Raw genomic sequence first — 13,191 nt, 5'->3', positions numbered from 1 at the left:
CCCTAATTGCCCTTGAGAAGGTGGTGGTGAGCCGCCTTCATGAACCGCTGCAGTCCGTGTGGTGAACGTTCTCCCACGGTGCTGTTAGGGAGGGAGTTCCTTCATTGTCGCTGGGTCAAAATCCTGGAATGACGATATATTTCCAAGTCAGGATGGTGTGCAACTTGGAGGGGAACGTGCAGGTGGTGTTGTTCCCATGTGCCTGCTGCTCTTGCCCTTCTAGGTAGTAGAGGTCGCGGGTTTGGGAGGTGCTGTCGAAGAAGCCTTGGTGAGTTGCTGCAGTGCATCCTGTGGATGGTGCACACTGCAGCCACGGTGCGCCGGTGGTGAAGGGAGTGAATGTTTAGGGTGGTGGATGGGGTGCCAATCAAGCGGGCTGCTTTGTCCTGGATGGTGTCGAGCTTCTTGAGTGTTGTTGGAGCTGCACTCATCCAGGCAAATGGAGAGTATTCCATCACACTCCTGACTTGTGCCTTGTAGATGGTGGAAAGGCTTTGGGGAGTCAGGAGGTGAGTCACTCGCCGCAGAATACCCAGCCTCTGACCTGCTCTCGTAGCCACAGTATTTATATGGCTGGCCCAGTTAAGTTTCTGGTCAATGGTGACCCCCAGGATGTTGATGGTGGGGGATTCGGCGATGGTAATGCCGTTGAATGTCAATGGGAGGTGGTTAGACTCTCTCTTGTTGGAGATGGTCATTGCCTGGCACTTGTCTGGCGCGAATGTTACTTGCCATTTATCAGCTCAAGCCTGAATGTTGTCCAGGTCCCGCTGCATGCGGGCACGGACAGCTTCGTTATCTGAGGGGTTGCGAATGGAACCCTGCAGTGATGAGGTGAGTGATCAGTGACGAGGGTTCATCAATTTAAAAGAGAGAGTGAGGGGAGCGTTTAGAAGAAATGTATTTACACAGAGGGTTGTTGGACTCGGGGTGGGGGAGTGGTTGAGGCAGAAACCATTGCATCTTTTAGGGAAAACAGGATAAATGCTTGAAGCAGAGGAATATACAAGGCCATGGGGAGGTGAAGGACGGTCGGATTAGTTTGGGATTGCTGTAAAGAGCCGGCACAGACACAATGGGGGGTGATTTTAAGTTTGGGCAATAGTGGAAAACGGGCGATATGGAATTAGCCACCCATTATACGCCCGCCCTTCCACTGACTTTGCGAACAGGAAAATCGATCATGGTGGAGAGTGGGTGGCCATTGAAACATAACTCAATTTACACCATCCAAACTTTAGTCATTTGAATCGAACTTTCAATATTCTGGGTTTTTATCCCCTTCCTGTTGGACTTTGTCATAGTAACATCCCAATGTTTTAGGGCAGGGAAACCTATTAGCCCAACTAGCCTGCCCTTCCAAACCTCCCAACAGTTTGCTCACTGTGACCCTGGAACTGTTAACCCTGTGTCCTGTTTCCTAATAGGGATTCACCCAGTCCCTTGTTGAAACCTGCTATGGTTTTAGGTGTCACCGTAGTAGCCTGTAACCTGCTCTACAATTCTCTCACCCTCTTTCTAAAGAAATGTTGCCTAAATTTTATATTTTCTTTCACTCTCAACTTTAAATGGTGTTGTGTGATTTGAGATTTTCAGAACAGTTTACCACATGCCCTGTCAAGGTTAAAGTTTTTTTTGGCATGGCATTCTCTGATAGCTCTTTGTTAATTTCACTCGTATTAATTACAATTTTTGTTACTTGTGAATAAAAATAACAAATGCATTTATATAGTGCCTTTAACATAGTAAAACATCCCAAGGTGCTTCACAGGAGCGATTATCAAACAAAATTTGACACCGAGCCACATAAGATGATGTTAGGACAGGTGACCAAAAGCTTGGTCAAAGGGATAGGTTTTAAGGAGCGTCTTAAAGGAGGAGAGAGAAAGTTAGAGAGGCAGAGAGGTATAGAGAGGGAATTCCAGAGCTGAGGGCCCAGGCAGCTGAAGGCACGGCCGCCAATGGTGGAGCGATGGAAATCGGAGATGCGCGAGAGGCCAGACATTGTGGGGCCAGCGGAAAAATATATCATAAACACATATATAATAAACGAATCAAGGAGGATAGGGGTGACACCGTGAGTTAGATACTATCCTTTCATTTATGGATCTGAACTTCAATTCAGCTTGACGTGGGATGGAAGTTTCTGGAAACCGATTGTCCAGGAAAGCCACAGGTGTAAGATAGGTATCCAGGAGGACCTTCTTGAGTTCAAAGTGCACAAATCACTAAAATTTGTGGCCATAAAAAATGCAAACCAAGCATTGGGGTTCATTTCTAGAGGAATTGAATTGTAAAGCAGAGAAATTATGTTAAACTTGTATAGAGCCTTGGTTAGACCACACTTGGCGCACAGTGCAGAGTCCTGGTCTCCGTATTACAAAAAGGATATAGAGACACTGGAGAAAGTGCAAAAAGATTTACAAGGATGATACCAGAACTGAGAGGTTATACCTATCAGAAAAGACTGAACAGGCTGGGGCTCTTTTTTTTTCTCTAGAAAAGAGAAGACTGAGGGGGGTGACCTGATGGAGGTCATTAAAATTATGAAAGGGTTTGATAGGGTAGATGTAGAGAAGATGTTTCCACTTGTGGGGGAGACCAGAACCAGGGGCCATAAATATAAGAGAGTCACTAATAAATCCAATAAGGAACTCAGGAGAAACTTCTTTACCCAGAGAGTGGTTAGAATGTGGAACTTGCTACCACATGGAGTAGTTGAGGTGAACAGCATAGATGCCTTTAAGGGGAAACTGGGTAAGTACATGAGGGAGAAAGGAATAGAAGAATATGCAGATCGGCTGAGCTGATGTAGGATGGGAGGAGGCTCGTGTGGAGCATAAACACTAGCAAAGACCAGATGGGCCGAATGGCCTGTTTCTGTGCTTTTTTTTTATTCGTTCACGGGATGTGGGCGTCGCTGGCGAGGCCGGCATTTATTGCCCATCCCTAATTGCCCTCGAGAAGGTGGTGGTGAGCCGCCTTCTTGAACCGCTGCAGTCCGTGTGGTGACGGTTCTCCCACAGTGCTGTTAGGAAGGGAGTTCTATGTAAAATTGCTGAGATTTGAAAATAACTGGAGGCAGGGGGTTCCTAGCTCACACGGTGCAGGAAATGGGATCTTCACTGCTCAAGAGGCAAAGAAAGGGAACTGGTAGCCAACTGTTGGGAGTGGAAGGACTTGAGTAAAGAAGGTGCAAGATCAGCAATGGGAAATATTTAAACAGGAGATGGAAAGATCAAGTATATTCCAGCAAGGGAAAATAATTGTGCATCAAAGGTTGGGGTTCCATGAATCAACAAGGAGATTAAATCATACTTGAAACTAAAAAAAGAATCATTTAGCACATGTCGGGCAGACAATAGAAAAGAAAGCCAGGAGAAATATAAAGAATAGAGAAAAGATGCAAAAAGGGAGCCTTGAAAGTATGAACAAAAACTACCAAGAAACACAACAGGCAACAGAAAGGCTCCCTAGAGGAACATTAGTATAAAGAAAATAATTACATAGAATGTACAGCACAGAAACAGGCCATTCGGCCCACCTGGTCTATCCCGGTGTTTATGCTCCACACGAGCCTCCTCCCACCCTACTTCCTCTCACCCTATCAGCATATCCTTCTAAATTAAGTTAAGCTAAATTAAGACAGGTGTAGAGTTTGTAAGAGATGAAGGAAGCAAACTTGTAGTGGAGAGTGAGGGAACGGCAGAGATATTAAACAAGTGCTTTGCTTTAATTCTCACAGCGGAGGTGGGTATTGGGTTGGCAGGGCAGACACAATTGTTAGAATCGTAGAAAGGTTACAGCACAGAAGGAGGCCATTCAGCCTGTCGAGTCTGCGCCGGCTGTATGCAAGAGCAATCCAGCCGGTCCCAATTCCCCGCCCTATCCCTTTAGCCCTGCAATTGTTTTCCTTTCAAGTACTTATCCAGTTCCCTTTTGAAGGCCATGATTGAATCTGCCTCCACCACCCCCTCAGGCAGCGCATTCCAGATCCTAACCACTCGCTGTGCTTTTTTGAAAAAAAAGGTTTTCCTCCTGTCACGTTTAGTTCTTTTGTCAATCACCTTAAATCTATGTCCTCTGGTTCTTGACCCTTCCGCCAATGGGAACAGTTTCTCTCTATCCCTTCATGATTTTAAATACCTCCATTTAATCTCCTTTCAACCTTCTCTGTTGCCAGGAGAACAACCCCAGCTTCTCCAGTCTATCCACGTAACTAAAGTTCCTCATCCCTGGAATCATTCTAGTAAATCTCTTCTGCACCCTCTCTAAGACATTCACATCTTTCCTAAAGTGCGGTGCCCAGAACTGGACACAATACTCCAGTTGTGGCCGAACCAGTGTTCTATAAAGGTTCATCATGACTTCCTTGCTTTTGTACTCTATGCCTTTTATTTATAAAGCCCACTTTCTCAACCTGCCCTGCCACCTTCAATGATTTGTGCACAGATACCCCCAGGTCCCTCTGTTCCTGTACCCCTTTTAGAGTTGTACCCTCTAGTTTATATTACCTCTTCTCGTTCTTCCCACCGAAATGTATCACTTTGCATTTTTCTGCGTTAAATTTCATCTGCCACGTGTCTACCCATGCCACCAGCCTGTCTATATCCTTTTAAAGTCTATCACCATCCTCCTCACTGTTCACTACACTTCCAAGTTTTGTATCATCTGCAGATTTTAAAATTGTGGCCTGTACACCCAAGTCCAAGTCATTAATATACATCAAGAAAAGCAGTGGTCCCAGCACTGAACCCTGGGGAACACCACTGTACACCTCCCTCCAGTCCAAAAAAATAACCATTCACCACTACTCTCTGTTTCCTGTCACTTAGCCAATTCTGTAACCATGTTGCTACTGCCCCCTTTATTCCATGGGCCTATCAATCTTGATGATGAGCCTACCCTGCGGCACTTTATCAAAGGCCTTTTGAAAGTCCATATGCACCCTCGTCCACCCTCTCTGTTACCTCATCAAAAAACTCTTATCAGGTTAGTTAAACACGATTTGCCTTTAACAAATCCGTGCTGGCTTTCCCTAATCAATCCACACTCATCCAAGTGACTGTTAATTCTGTCCCGGATTATCATTTCTAAAAGTTTCCCCACCACTGAGGTTAAATTGACTGGCCTATGTTGTCCTCTGAAAAATTAGAGCTTTTTTCCACTAGAATTAAGAAGGTTACGGGTGAGCTGATAAAGGTCTTTTGAGATTATGAAGAAGTAGAAAGTGATAAATTGTTTCCACTGGTGAGTGAAAGGGTAACAAGAGGACAGAAATTTAAGATTCACAAAATTAATTAAAGAGAAAGTTAGAAAAAAGTTCTTTACACCGAGAGTGGTTAGAATGCAGAAAACTCTACCACAAACCATTATCAAAGCAGAGTCTATACAGTCTTTGAAAAGGAAGTTAGTTGCTTGAAAAAGAGGCATATTAAAGGGTATGGGGAGTGAGGGGGAGAGTGGGATTAGACTGGGTGGGATATTAAAGGGTATGGGGAGTGAGGGGGAGAGGGGATTAGACTGAGTGGGATATTAAAGGGTATGGGGAGTGAGGGGGAGAGTGGGATTAGACTGGGTGGGATATTAAAGGGTATGGGGAGTGAGGGGGAGAGGGGATTAGACTGGGTGGGATATTAAAGGGTATGGGGAGTGAGGGGGAGAGGGGATTAGACTGGGTGGGATATTAAAGGGTATGGGGAGTGAGGGGGAGAGTGGGATTAGACTGGGTGGGATATTAAAGGGTATGGGGAGTGAGGGGGAGAGTGGGATTAGACTGGGTGGGATATTAAAGGGTATGGGGAGTGAGGGGGAGAGTGGGATTAGACTGGGTGGGATATTAAAGGGTATGGGGAGTGAGGGGGAGAGGGGATTAGACTGGGTGGGATATTAAAGGGTATGGGGAGTGAGGGGGAGAGTGGGATTAGACTGGGTGGGATATTAAAGGGTATGGGGAGTGAGGGGGAGAGTGGGATTAGACTGGGTGGGATATTAAAGGGTATGGGGAGTGAGGGGGAGAGTGGGATTAGACTGGGTGGGATATTAAAGGGTATGGGGAGTGAGTAGGAGAGTGGGATTAGACTGGGTGAGATATTAAAGGGTATGGGGAGTGAGGGGGAGAGTGGGATTAGACTGGGTGGGATATTAAAGGGTATGGGGAGTGAGGGGGAGAGTGGGATTAGACTGGGTGGGATATTAAAGGGTATGGGGAGCGAGCAGGAGAGTGGGATTAGACTGGGTGGGATATTAAAGGGTATGGGGAGCGAGCAAGAGAGTGGGATTAGACTGGGTGGGATATTAAAGGGTATGGGGAGCGAGCAGGAGAGTGGGATTAGACTGGGTGGGATATTAAAGGGTATGGGGAGCGAGCAGGAGAGTGGGATTAGACTGGGTGGGATATTAAAGGGTATGGGGAGCGAGCAGGAGAGTGGGATTAGACTGGGTGGGATATTAAAGGGTATGGGGAGCGTGCAGGAGAGTGGGATTAGACTGGGTGGGATATTAAAGGGTATGGGGAGCGAGCAGGAGAGTGGGATTAGACTGGGTGGGATATTAAAGGGTATGGGGATTGAGGGGGAGAGTGGGATTAGACTGGGTGATTCATGTGGAGAAAAATATCACCACAAACTAGATGGGCCAAATGGCCTGTTTCCATGCTGTAACATACCAGGATTCTGCCAGTAGAGTAGGAGATTCACACGAGTCCTCAATTGTCCTGTAACACGCTGCTGTCTGAAAGACTTGTCCGTGGGGGCTCCTTGTGGCTGAGAGAGAGTTTTGTAAACTAGAACGGCTGGTTCTAAGGGATGTCATTGTCAGAAAGAAGGCTTGTTGTTGCAAATTTATACTGCAACAGTTGGTAAATGTGACTTTGTGCTGTTCCCAACCCCCTGCAGAGATTGAGGAGGCAATCAACCAAAAACAAGAATGAGAAAATCTACCCATCGGGTTACGCAGAGAAGCAGGAGAACGTCAGGAAGAACCGTTACAAAGACATTGTACCGTGTAAGTCAAGACTTTCTGATCCAAATCTCCCGATCATTTTCCTCGGCCACTGTCTCCCAGCTGCTGCTGGATTCCAGACAACTTTGCGGTTTTTAACTTCTGTTCATTTTTCTCTGTCTTGGCATCATTACCAAAGGCCTTGTGTAGATTTTACAGATACCGAGACTGCTGCGAGCTGTTAATTCACTGGATTTGAAGGATATAATTGAACATCTCGCAACACGAGATTATCTAAATATGAAGCCATTTCTACCTAAACTCGAAGCTAAATATTCCTAATTTGTTTTGTGCCAGCTTCAATTAGAACTAGGAATTGCTGAAAGTTTAAGGGCTTAGTGATGTTTTGTTACTGGTACTTTATCCTGGGCATGATATCACCGATTGAAATATCTTCCTTAAAATGTTGACGGATTTATTGTTTCCACTGAAATATATGAAAGGCTGCTTGACAGCACACTGGAGGTCACCAGATACTTTCACCATAGATTCAGTTGTTTGCCCTCTCAGCAGGTCAACACAGTGTGATGTCAACATTTCAATGTCACAGGCCATTTGTATAAAGGTCAAGGAGAAATGTATCGGTTATGTATATTAAAGTCACTGGTTTTCAAACAGATCTTCCCGGGAGCCCCCCCCCCGGCGAAGAGCGGCCCAGTCTCGGGAGCCCCCCCCCCGGCGAAGAGCGGCCCAGTCCCAGGAGCTCCCCCCCCCCCCCCCCCCCCCGGCGAAGAGCGGCCCAGTCCCGGGAGGGCCCCCCCCCCGGCGAAGAGCGGCCCAGTCCCGGGAGCCCCCCCCCCGGCGAAGAGCAGCCCAGTCCCGGGAGCCCCCCCCACCGGCGAAGAGCGGCCCAGTCCCAGGAGCTCCCCCCCCCCCCCCCCCCCCCGGCGAAGAGCGGCCCAGTCCCGGGAGGGCCCCCCCCCCGGCGAAGAGCGGCCCAGTCCCGGGAGCCCCCCCCCCGGCGAAGAGCGGCCCAGTCCCGGGAGCCCCCCCCCCGGCGAAGAGCAGCCCAGTCCCGGGAGCCCCCCCCCCCCGGCGAAGAGCGGCCCAGTCCCGGGAGCCCCCCCCCCCCCGGCGAAGAGCGGCCCAGTCCCGGGAGGCCCCCCCCCCCCCCCGTACAGAGCGGCCCAGTCCCGGGAGGCCCCCCCCCCCCCGCCCCCTGCAAAGAGCGTCCCACTATTGGGTGGTGGGGCTCTGGAACTCACTGCCTGAAAGGGTGGTGGAGGCAGAAAACCTCGTTGCATTTAAAAAGTACCTGGAAATGCACTTGAAGTTCCGTAACCTACAAGGCTACGGACCAAGTGCTGGAAAGCGAGGTTAGACTGGATAGCCCTTTTTCAGCTGGCGTAGACACGATGGGCCGAATGGCCTCCTCCTGTGCCGTAAATTTCTATGAATCTATGATTTTACTCCCAGGGGGGGGGGAGCCCCCTGTGAATATTAACACACAACCGGGGGGGCCCCCTGTGAATATTAACACACAACCGGGGGGGCCCCCTGTGAATATTAACACACTCCCAGGGGGCCCCCCCTGCAAGTATTAACACACTCCCGTGGGGCCCCCCTGTAAATATCGGCCAATTTCTGGGTTCCCCCGTCCTGACATCTGAAGGAAAGTGCCAGCTGCCCATAAATAACAGAGCTATCGGCTGCCGAGGATGTGCTTTTTTTATATCTCTACATCAGCAGGAGTAAAATGCTAAATAAATAAAAACATGGATTGGTGGTGACAGGGCGATATAAATCTGATGATTCTGTGGCCCTCCTGGGATGCCCTCATGGATTCTCTTACATCTGGGACCCCAGTTTGAAAACTGCAAATGAAACCTTGCCAGTTTAAAATGAACTCTGAGTAGCTGAACCAATCCTAGAAGCACTGCTTCAATTGTATAAGATGCTGCTAGCTCCTTGATTCCTCGAGTTATGTGCTGGATCACACGTGGCTGAAACACGCACAAAAAAAATGATGCGAACTTTTCTGAATTTGAGTTGAATCTGTTGGATATTTTTTCGAACTCATGAATTTTGGTTCCTGGTGCTTGTTAGCTCCATTTCTGTGATGATCTTTGCTTTTATTAGGTTCTAAAGTCGCTCTCAACCGGCACTATATCATGTGGCTAAAGAGTCTGACAGAATAACACATCTGTCAACATATATCTGCGGTTAAAGGCCTATCCCCCTCAAACGATTGACTTTATAAATCATTGGTGCGACCGCACTTAGAATACTGTGTACAGTTCTGGTCGCCACAGCACAAAAAAGGATATTGCAGCTTTGAAAGGATGCAGAAGAGCACAACCAGAATGATTGAGGAATTGGATTGTGTAAATTGGGCTTGTTCTCACCGGAAAAGAGAAGGTTGAGAGGTTGATATAATTGCTGCTTTCATGATTCTAAAGGGACTCGACAACGTAGAACATGACGAGCTGTTTCACCTTGTCCCGAACCAGAGGACACGGCCTGCGTTTGAAGGGGGGAAATCCAAAACTAATCTACAGAAACAATATTTGAGTGAGGGAGTGGTCAATCTATGGAACAGGCTCCCTGGGGAGAGGGAGACAGTTAGTATTGGTTCATTCAAATGCAAATTAGATCGATTTCGTTCAGAAAATAATATTTTGGGATCCAGCATATGAGTAATTTGAGACATGAGGTGTGATGAGTGTAACAGGCTCGGGAGGAACAGGTGACTTTGGACCTATGGTTCCCAAAGCTCTCCATCACTGGGGGTTTTCCTCGCCTCATGTCTGGGTCTGTTGGAGACTAATCGATACAGAGATTGATTGATATGATTAGTCAACAACTCCATTGTCTTTGTGTCATGCGACTACCAGGATGGTAGAAGATCAACTAGATGGACCTTTCCTCGTCTGGCAATTCCTGTTTCGATGACGGCTAACAGTGCATTAAAGAGGCCTGGGAGCAGATTGTGGAGCAGCAGAGAATCGGGCCGATCACAGCCTGCTCACAGACTTCAAATGGGGACCTATCGTCAGCTGCCTGTTCTGGCATCATATCCACCTCCAAAGCCCTCTCCAGAGGATGACCCTGCCCCTTTTTAAAAGGCCTTTGTTTGTTGGATAATCTACTTCAAGTGACAACGAACATGTAGTCACTGCTTCGTTGACTTTAAGTTTATAAAATTGCTAAGATGGTGGAAACCACAGTGGCCCTGAGTTTAAATAATCAGCTAAACTCCTCTTAGCTAGATGGGCAGAACAAGGAAATGGAAAAAGTGTGTTGCACGGGTGTGTAATTTGCATTCTGTTTTTTCAGTTGATCACAGCCGAGTGCACCTGTCACTGATCATTTCCGACAGTGATTCTGATTATATCAACGCCAGTTTCATCAAGGTATGCACTTTCTAAATGGAAACTTTGCCAAAAATGGCCTATGTATTTCAGTCAAAACAATTTTCAATCAAACCATCGCCGCTGTGGATTGAGCGGCGGAGGTGAAAGTTGTGAGTCACTGACTGATGAAGGTAACAGAGCATCAGCAACGAAACAGGCGAATTGGAGGCAATGATCAAATGTGAGGAAACGGATGGAATCGGGATAACGGAATCATGGCTGCGGACAGGGCAGGACTGGCAGTTAAATATTGCAGACTTTAAAGTATTTATTAATAAAAGGGAAGGGAGAAGGGAGTGGTGCGGTAGTCGTGTTAATCATAAAATACATAACAGCCGGAGCAAGAATAACTAACAGACAGAATCCATTTTTTTTTAATTCGTTCATGGGATGTGGGCATCGCTGGCGAGGCCAGAATTTATTGCCCATCCCTAATTGCCCTTGAGAAGGTGGTGGTGAGCCGCCTTCTTGAACAGCTGCAGTCCATGTGGTGAAGGTTCTCCCACAGTGCTGTTAGGGAGGGAGTTCCAGGATTTTGACCCAGCGGCGATGAAGGAACGGCGATATATTTCCAAGTCGGGATGGTGTGTGACTTGGAGGGGAACGTGCAGGTGGTGTTGTTCCCATGTACCTGCTGTTCTTGTCCTTCTAGGTGGTAGAGGTCGCGGGTTTGGGAGGTGCTGTCAAAGAAGCCTTGGTGAGTTGCTGCAGTGCATCCTGTGGATGGTACACACTGCAGCCACGGTGCGCCGGTGGTGAATGGAGTGAATGTTTAGGGTGGTGGATGGGGTGCCAATCAAGCGGGCTGCTTTGTCCTGGATGGTGACGAGCTTCTTGAGTGTTGTTGGAGCTGCACTCATCCAGGCAAGTGGAGAGTATTCCATCACACTCCTGACTTGTGCCTTGTAGATGGTGGAAAGGCTTTGGGGAGTCAGGAGGTGAGTCACTCGCCACAGAATACCCAGCCTCTGACCTGCTCTTGTAGCCACAGTATTTATATGGCTGGTCCAGTTAAGTTTCTGGTCAATGGTAACCCTCAGGATGTTGATGGTGGGGGATTCGGCGATGGTAGTGCCGTTGAATGTCAAGGGGAGGTGGTTGTCTTGTTGGATTGAGATAAAAGATAGGAAGGGATCAGTCACACTAGTAAACATAGAAACATAGAAAATAGGGACAAGAGTAGGCCATTCGGCCCTTCGGGCCTGCTCCGCCATTCAAAATGATCATGGCTGATCGTCTAACTCAGTACCATGTTCCTGCTTTTTCCCCATATCCCTTGATCCCTTTAGCATTAAGAAATATATCGATCTCCTTCTTGAATCCATCTAAAGACTTGGCCTCCACTGCCTTCTGTGGTAGAGAATTCCACAGGTTCACCACCCTCTGAGTGAAGAAATTTCTCCTCACCTCTGTTCTAAATGCCCTACCCCGTATCCTGAGACTGTGACCCCTGCGCTCACCTCTCGGGCTCTCCTTTGACACTGCGCTCACCTCTTGGGCTCTTCTCCTGCTCTCGGACGGGGTATAAAGCAGACCACCAAATAGTGGAAAGGAAGTGGAGGGAGCAATATGGGGGCAAAGATATGAAATGAGTTTAAAAAAAACCACAGAATCTTATTCATGGGGTATTTCAACTACCCTCAGATAAACAGGCAGGGAGAGGGATTGAAAGGGGGGGAAGGGGTGGAGTTTTTACAGTGTGTACAAAATTCCGCTTTGGCCCAATATGTAAGAAGCCCAACAAGGGAGGAAGTTCTGCTGGACCTAGTAATGGAAAATGAACTGGAGCAGATAAGAGAATTAAGAACATCTAGGGAATAGTGATCACAGTATGGTGAGGTTTATGGGGCATGATTTTATCGGGGTGCCGGGAAGGGGGGGGGGGGGGGATGGAATTCCTGACAGGAAACCCGGAAATACGGGTTTCCCGGACTTCCTTACGATTTTGATGTAAGGACGGTTTTTTTTTGTACGTTTCCTGCGGGAGATGTCAGTTCCGGGCCTTTTCGCCTCCTCTCGCGTGGCGCGAAGCAGCAGGCCCAGGAATCCCGGCCCCCAAGGGTTAAAAACAAAAAAATCTGTAAAAATGGAAGCCCGCAGCCTCCTTGAAAGCTTTTTACTGACTGACTGACCCGCCTCCTGAGAGTGGGTTGGTCGCCCGCCCCTTGCCCCACCTCCGTTAAAACCGGAAGTGGGTGGGCTGGGGGCGGGTTTTAGATTTTTATCATTTTTACTGCCCCCTCTCCCTCCCCCCCCCCCCCCCCCCCCCCCTCCCCTTACCCCCAAACCCACCTCTTTTGCCCATTTAAAATCATGCCCATAGTTAATGATTGAGAGAAGTATAGACAGTACCAAGACCAAAGTAATAGACCGGAAAAAAAGCCAACCATGAGGGAATAAGGATTGAACTCAGGAAAGTGAACTGGAGAAAAGCAGTTAACAGACAAAGAGGTAGAACAACAGGAGGTAATATTTAAAGGAGAGATTGATAGTGTTCAGGGGGCCTTGGTTTAACACATTGTGTGGAAGCTGTCATATCTGATCGGGCAGAACTCCCTCAGCGCCACATTGGGGACCCTGTCCAGTGCAGACTCCCCCCTCGATTACCTGCTCAAGTCCTGGAAAGGGTCTGAAACTCACAACCTTCGGACTGAGAGGAGAGAGCCCCACCCACTGAGCCACGGTAACACTGATCTCACTGCTTTAGAACTGTAACAGCCTGAAAATAGATCGTTTCATCTTAAACTACGAATCCAGCAAAAAAAATGTGCTTTGTTTTGATATTATATCCTGTGATTTAAAGCTTATTTGGTCGAGCGTATTTTTGCAATAGTCA

General features: G+C 47.8%; 1 protein-coding gene across 2 annotated transcripts in view; it reads left to right on the top strand.

Annotated features, from left to right (window-relative positions):
* Positions 1-13,191, top strand: part of LOC137344618 (tyrosine-protein phosphatase non-receptor type 22-like) — a 93,883-nt gene that overhangs the window by 5,865 nt on the left and 74,827 nt on the right. The window contains exons 2-3 of one of the 2 annotated variants that reach the window (XM_068007731.1): positions 6,897-7,005; positions 10,279-10,355. In XM_068007731.1, coding sequence (XP_067863832.1) covers positions 6,897-7,005; positions 10,279-10,355 — 186 coding nt within the window. The remainder of the gene's footprint in view (positions 1-6,896; positions 7,006-10,278; positions 10,356-13,191) is intronic. The other variant, XM_068007732.1, reaches the window with a different exon arrangement.

The sequence above is a fragment of the Heptranchias perlo genome, chromosome 27 (assembly GCF_035084215.1).
Source record: "Heptranchias perlo isolate sHepPer1 chromosome 27, sHepPer1.hap1, whole genome shotgun sequence".
NCBI classification, from domain to species: domain Eukaryota; kingdom Metazoa; phylum Chordata; class Chondrichthyes; order Hexanchiformes; family Hexanchidae; genus Heptranchias; species Heptranchias perlo.
This window is presented reverse-complemented; position numbering and strand designations above follow the sequence as displayed.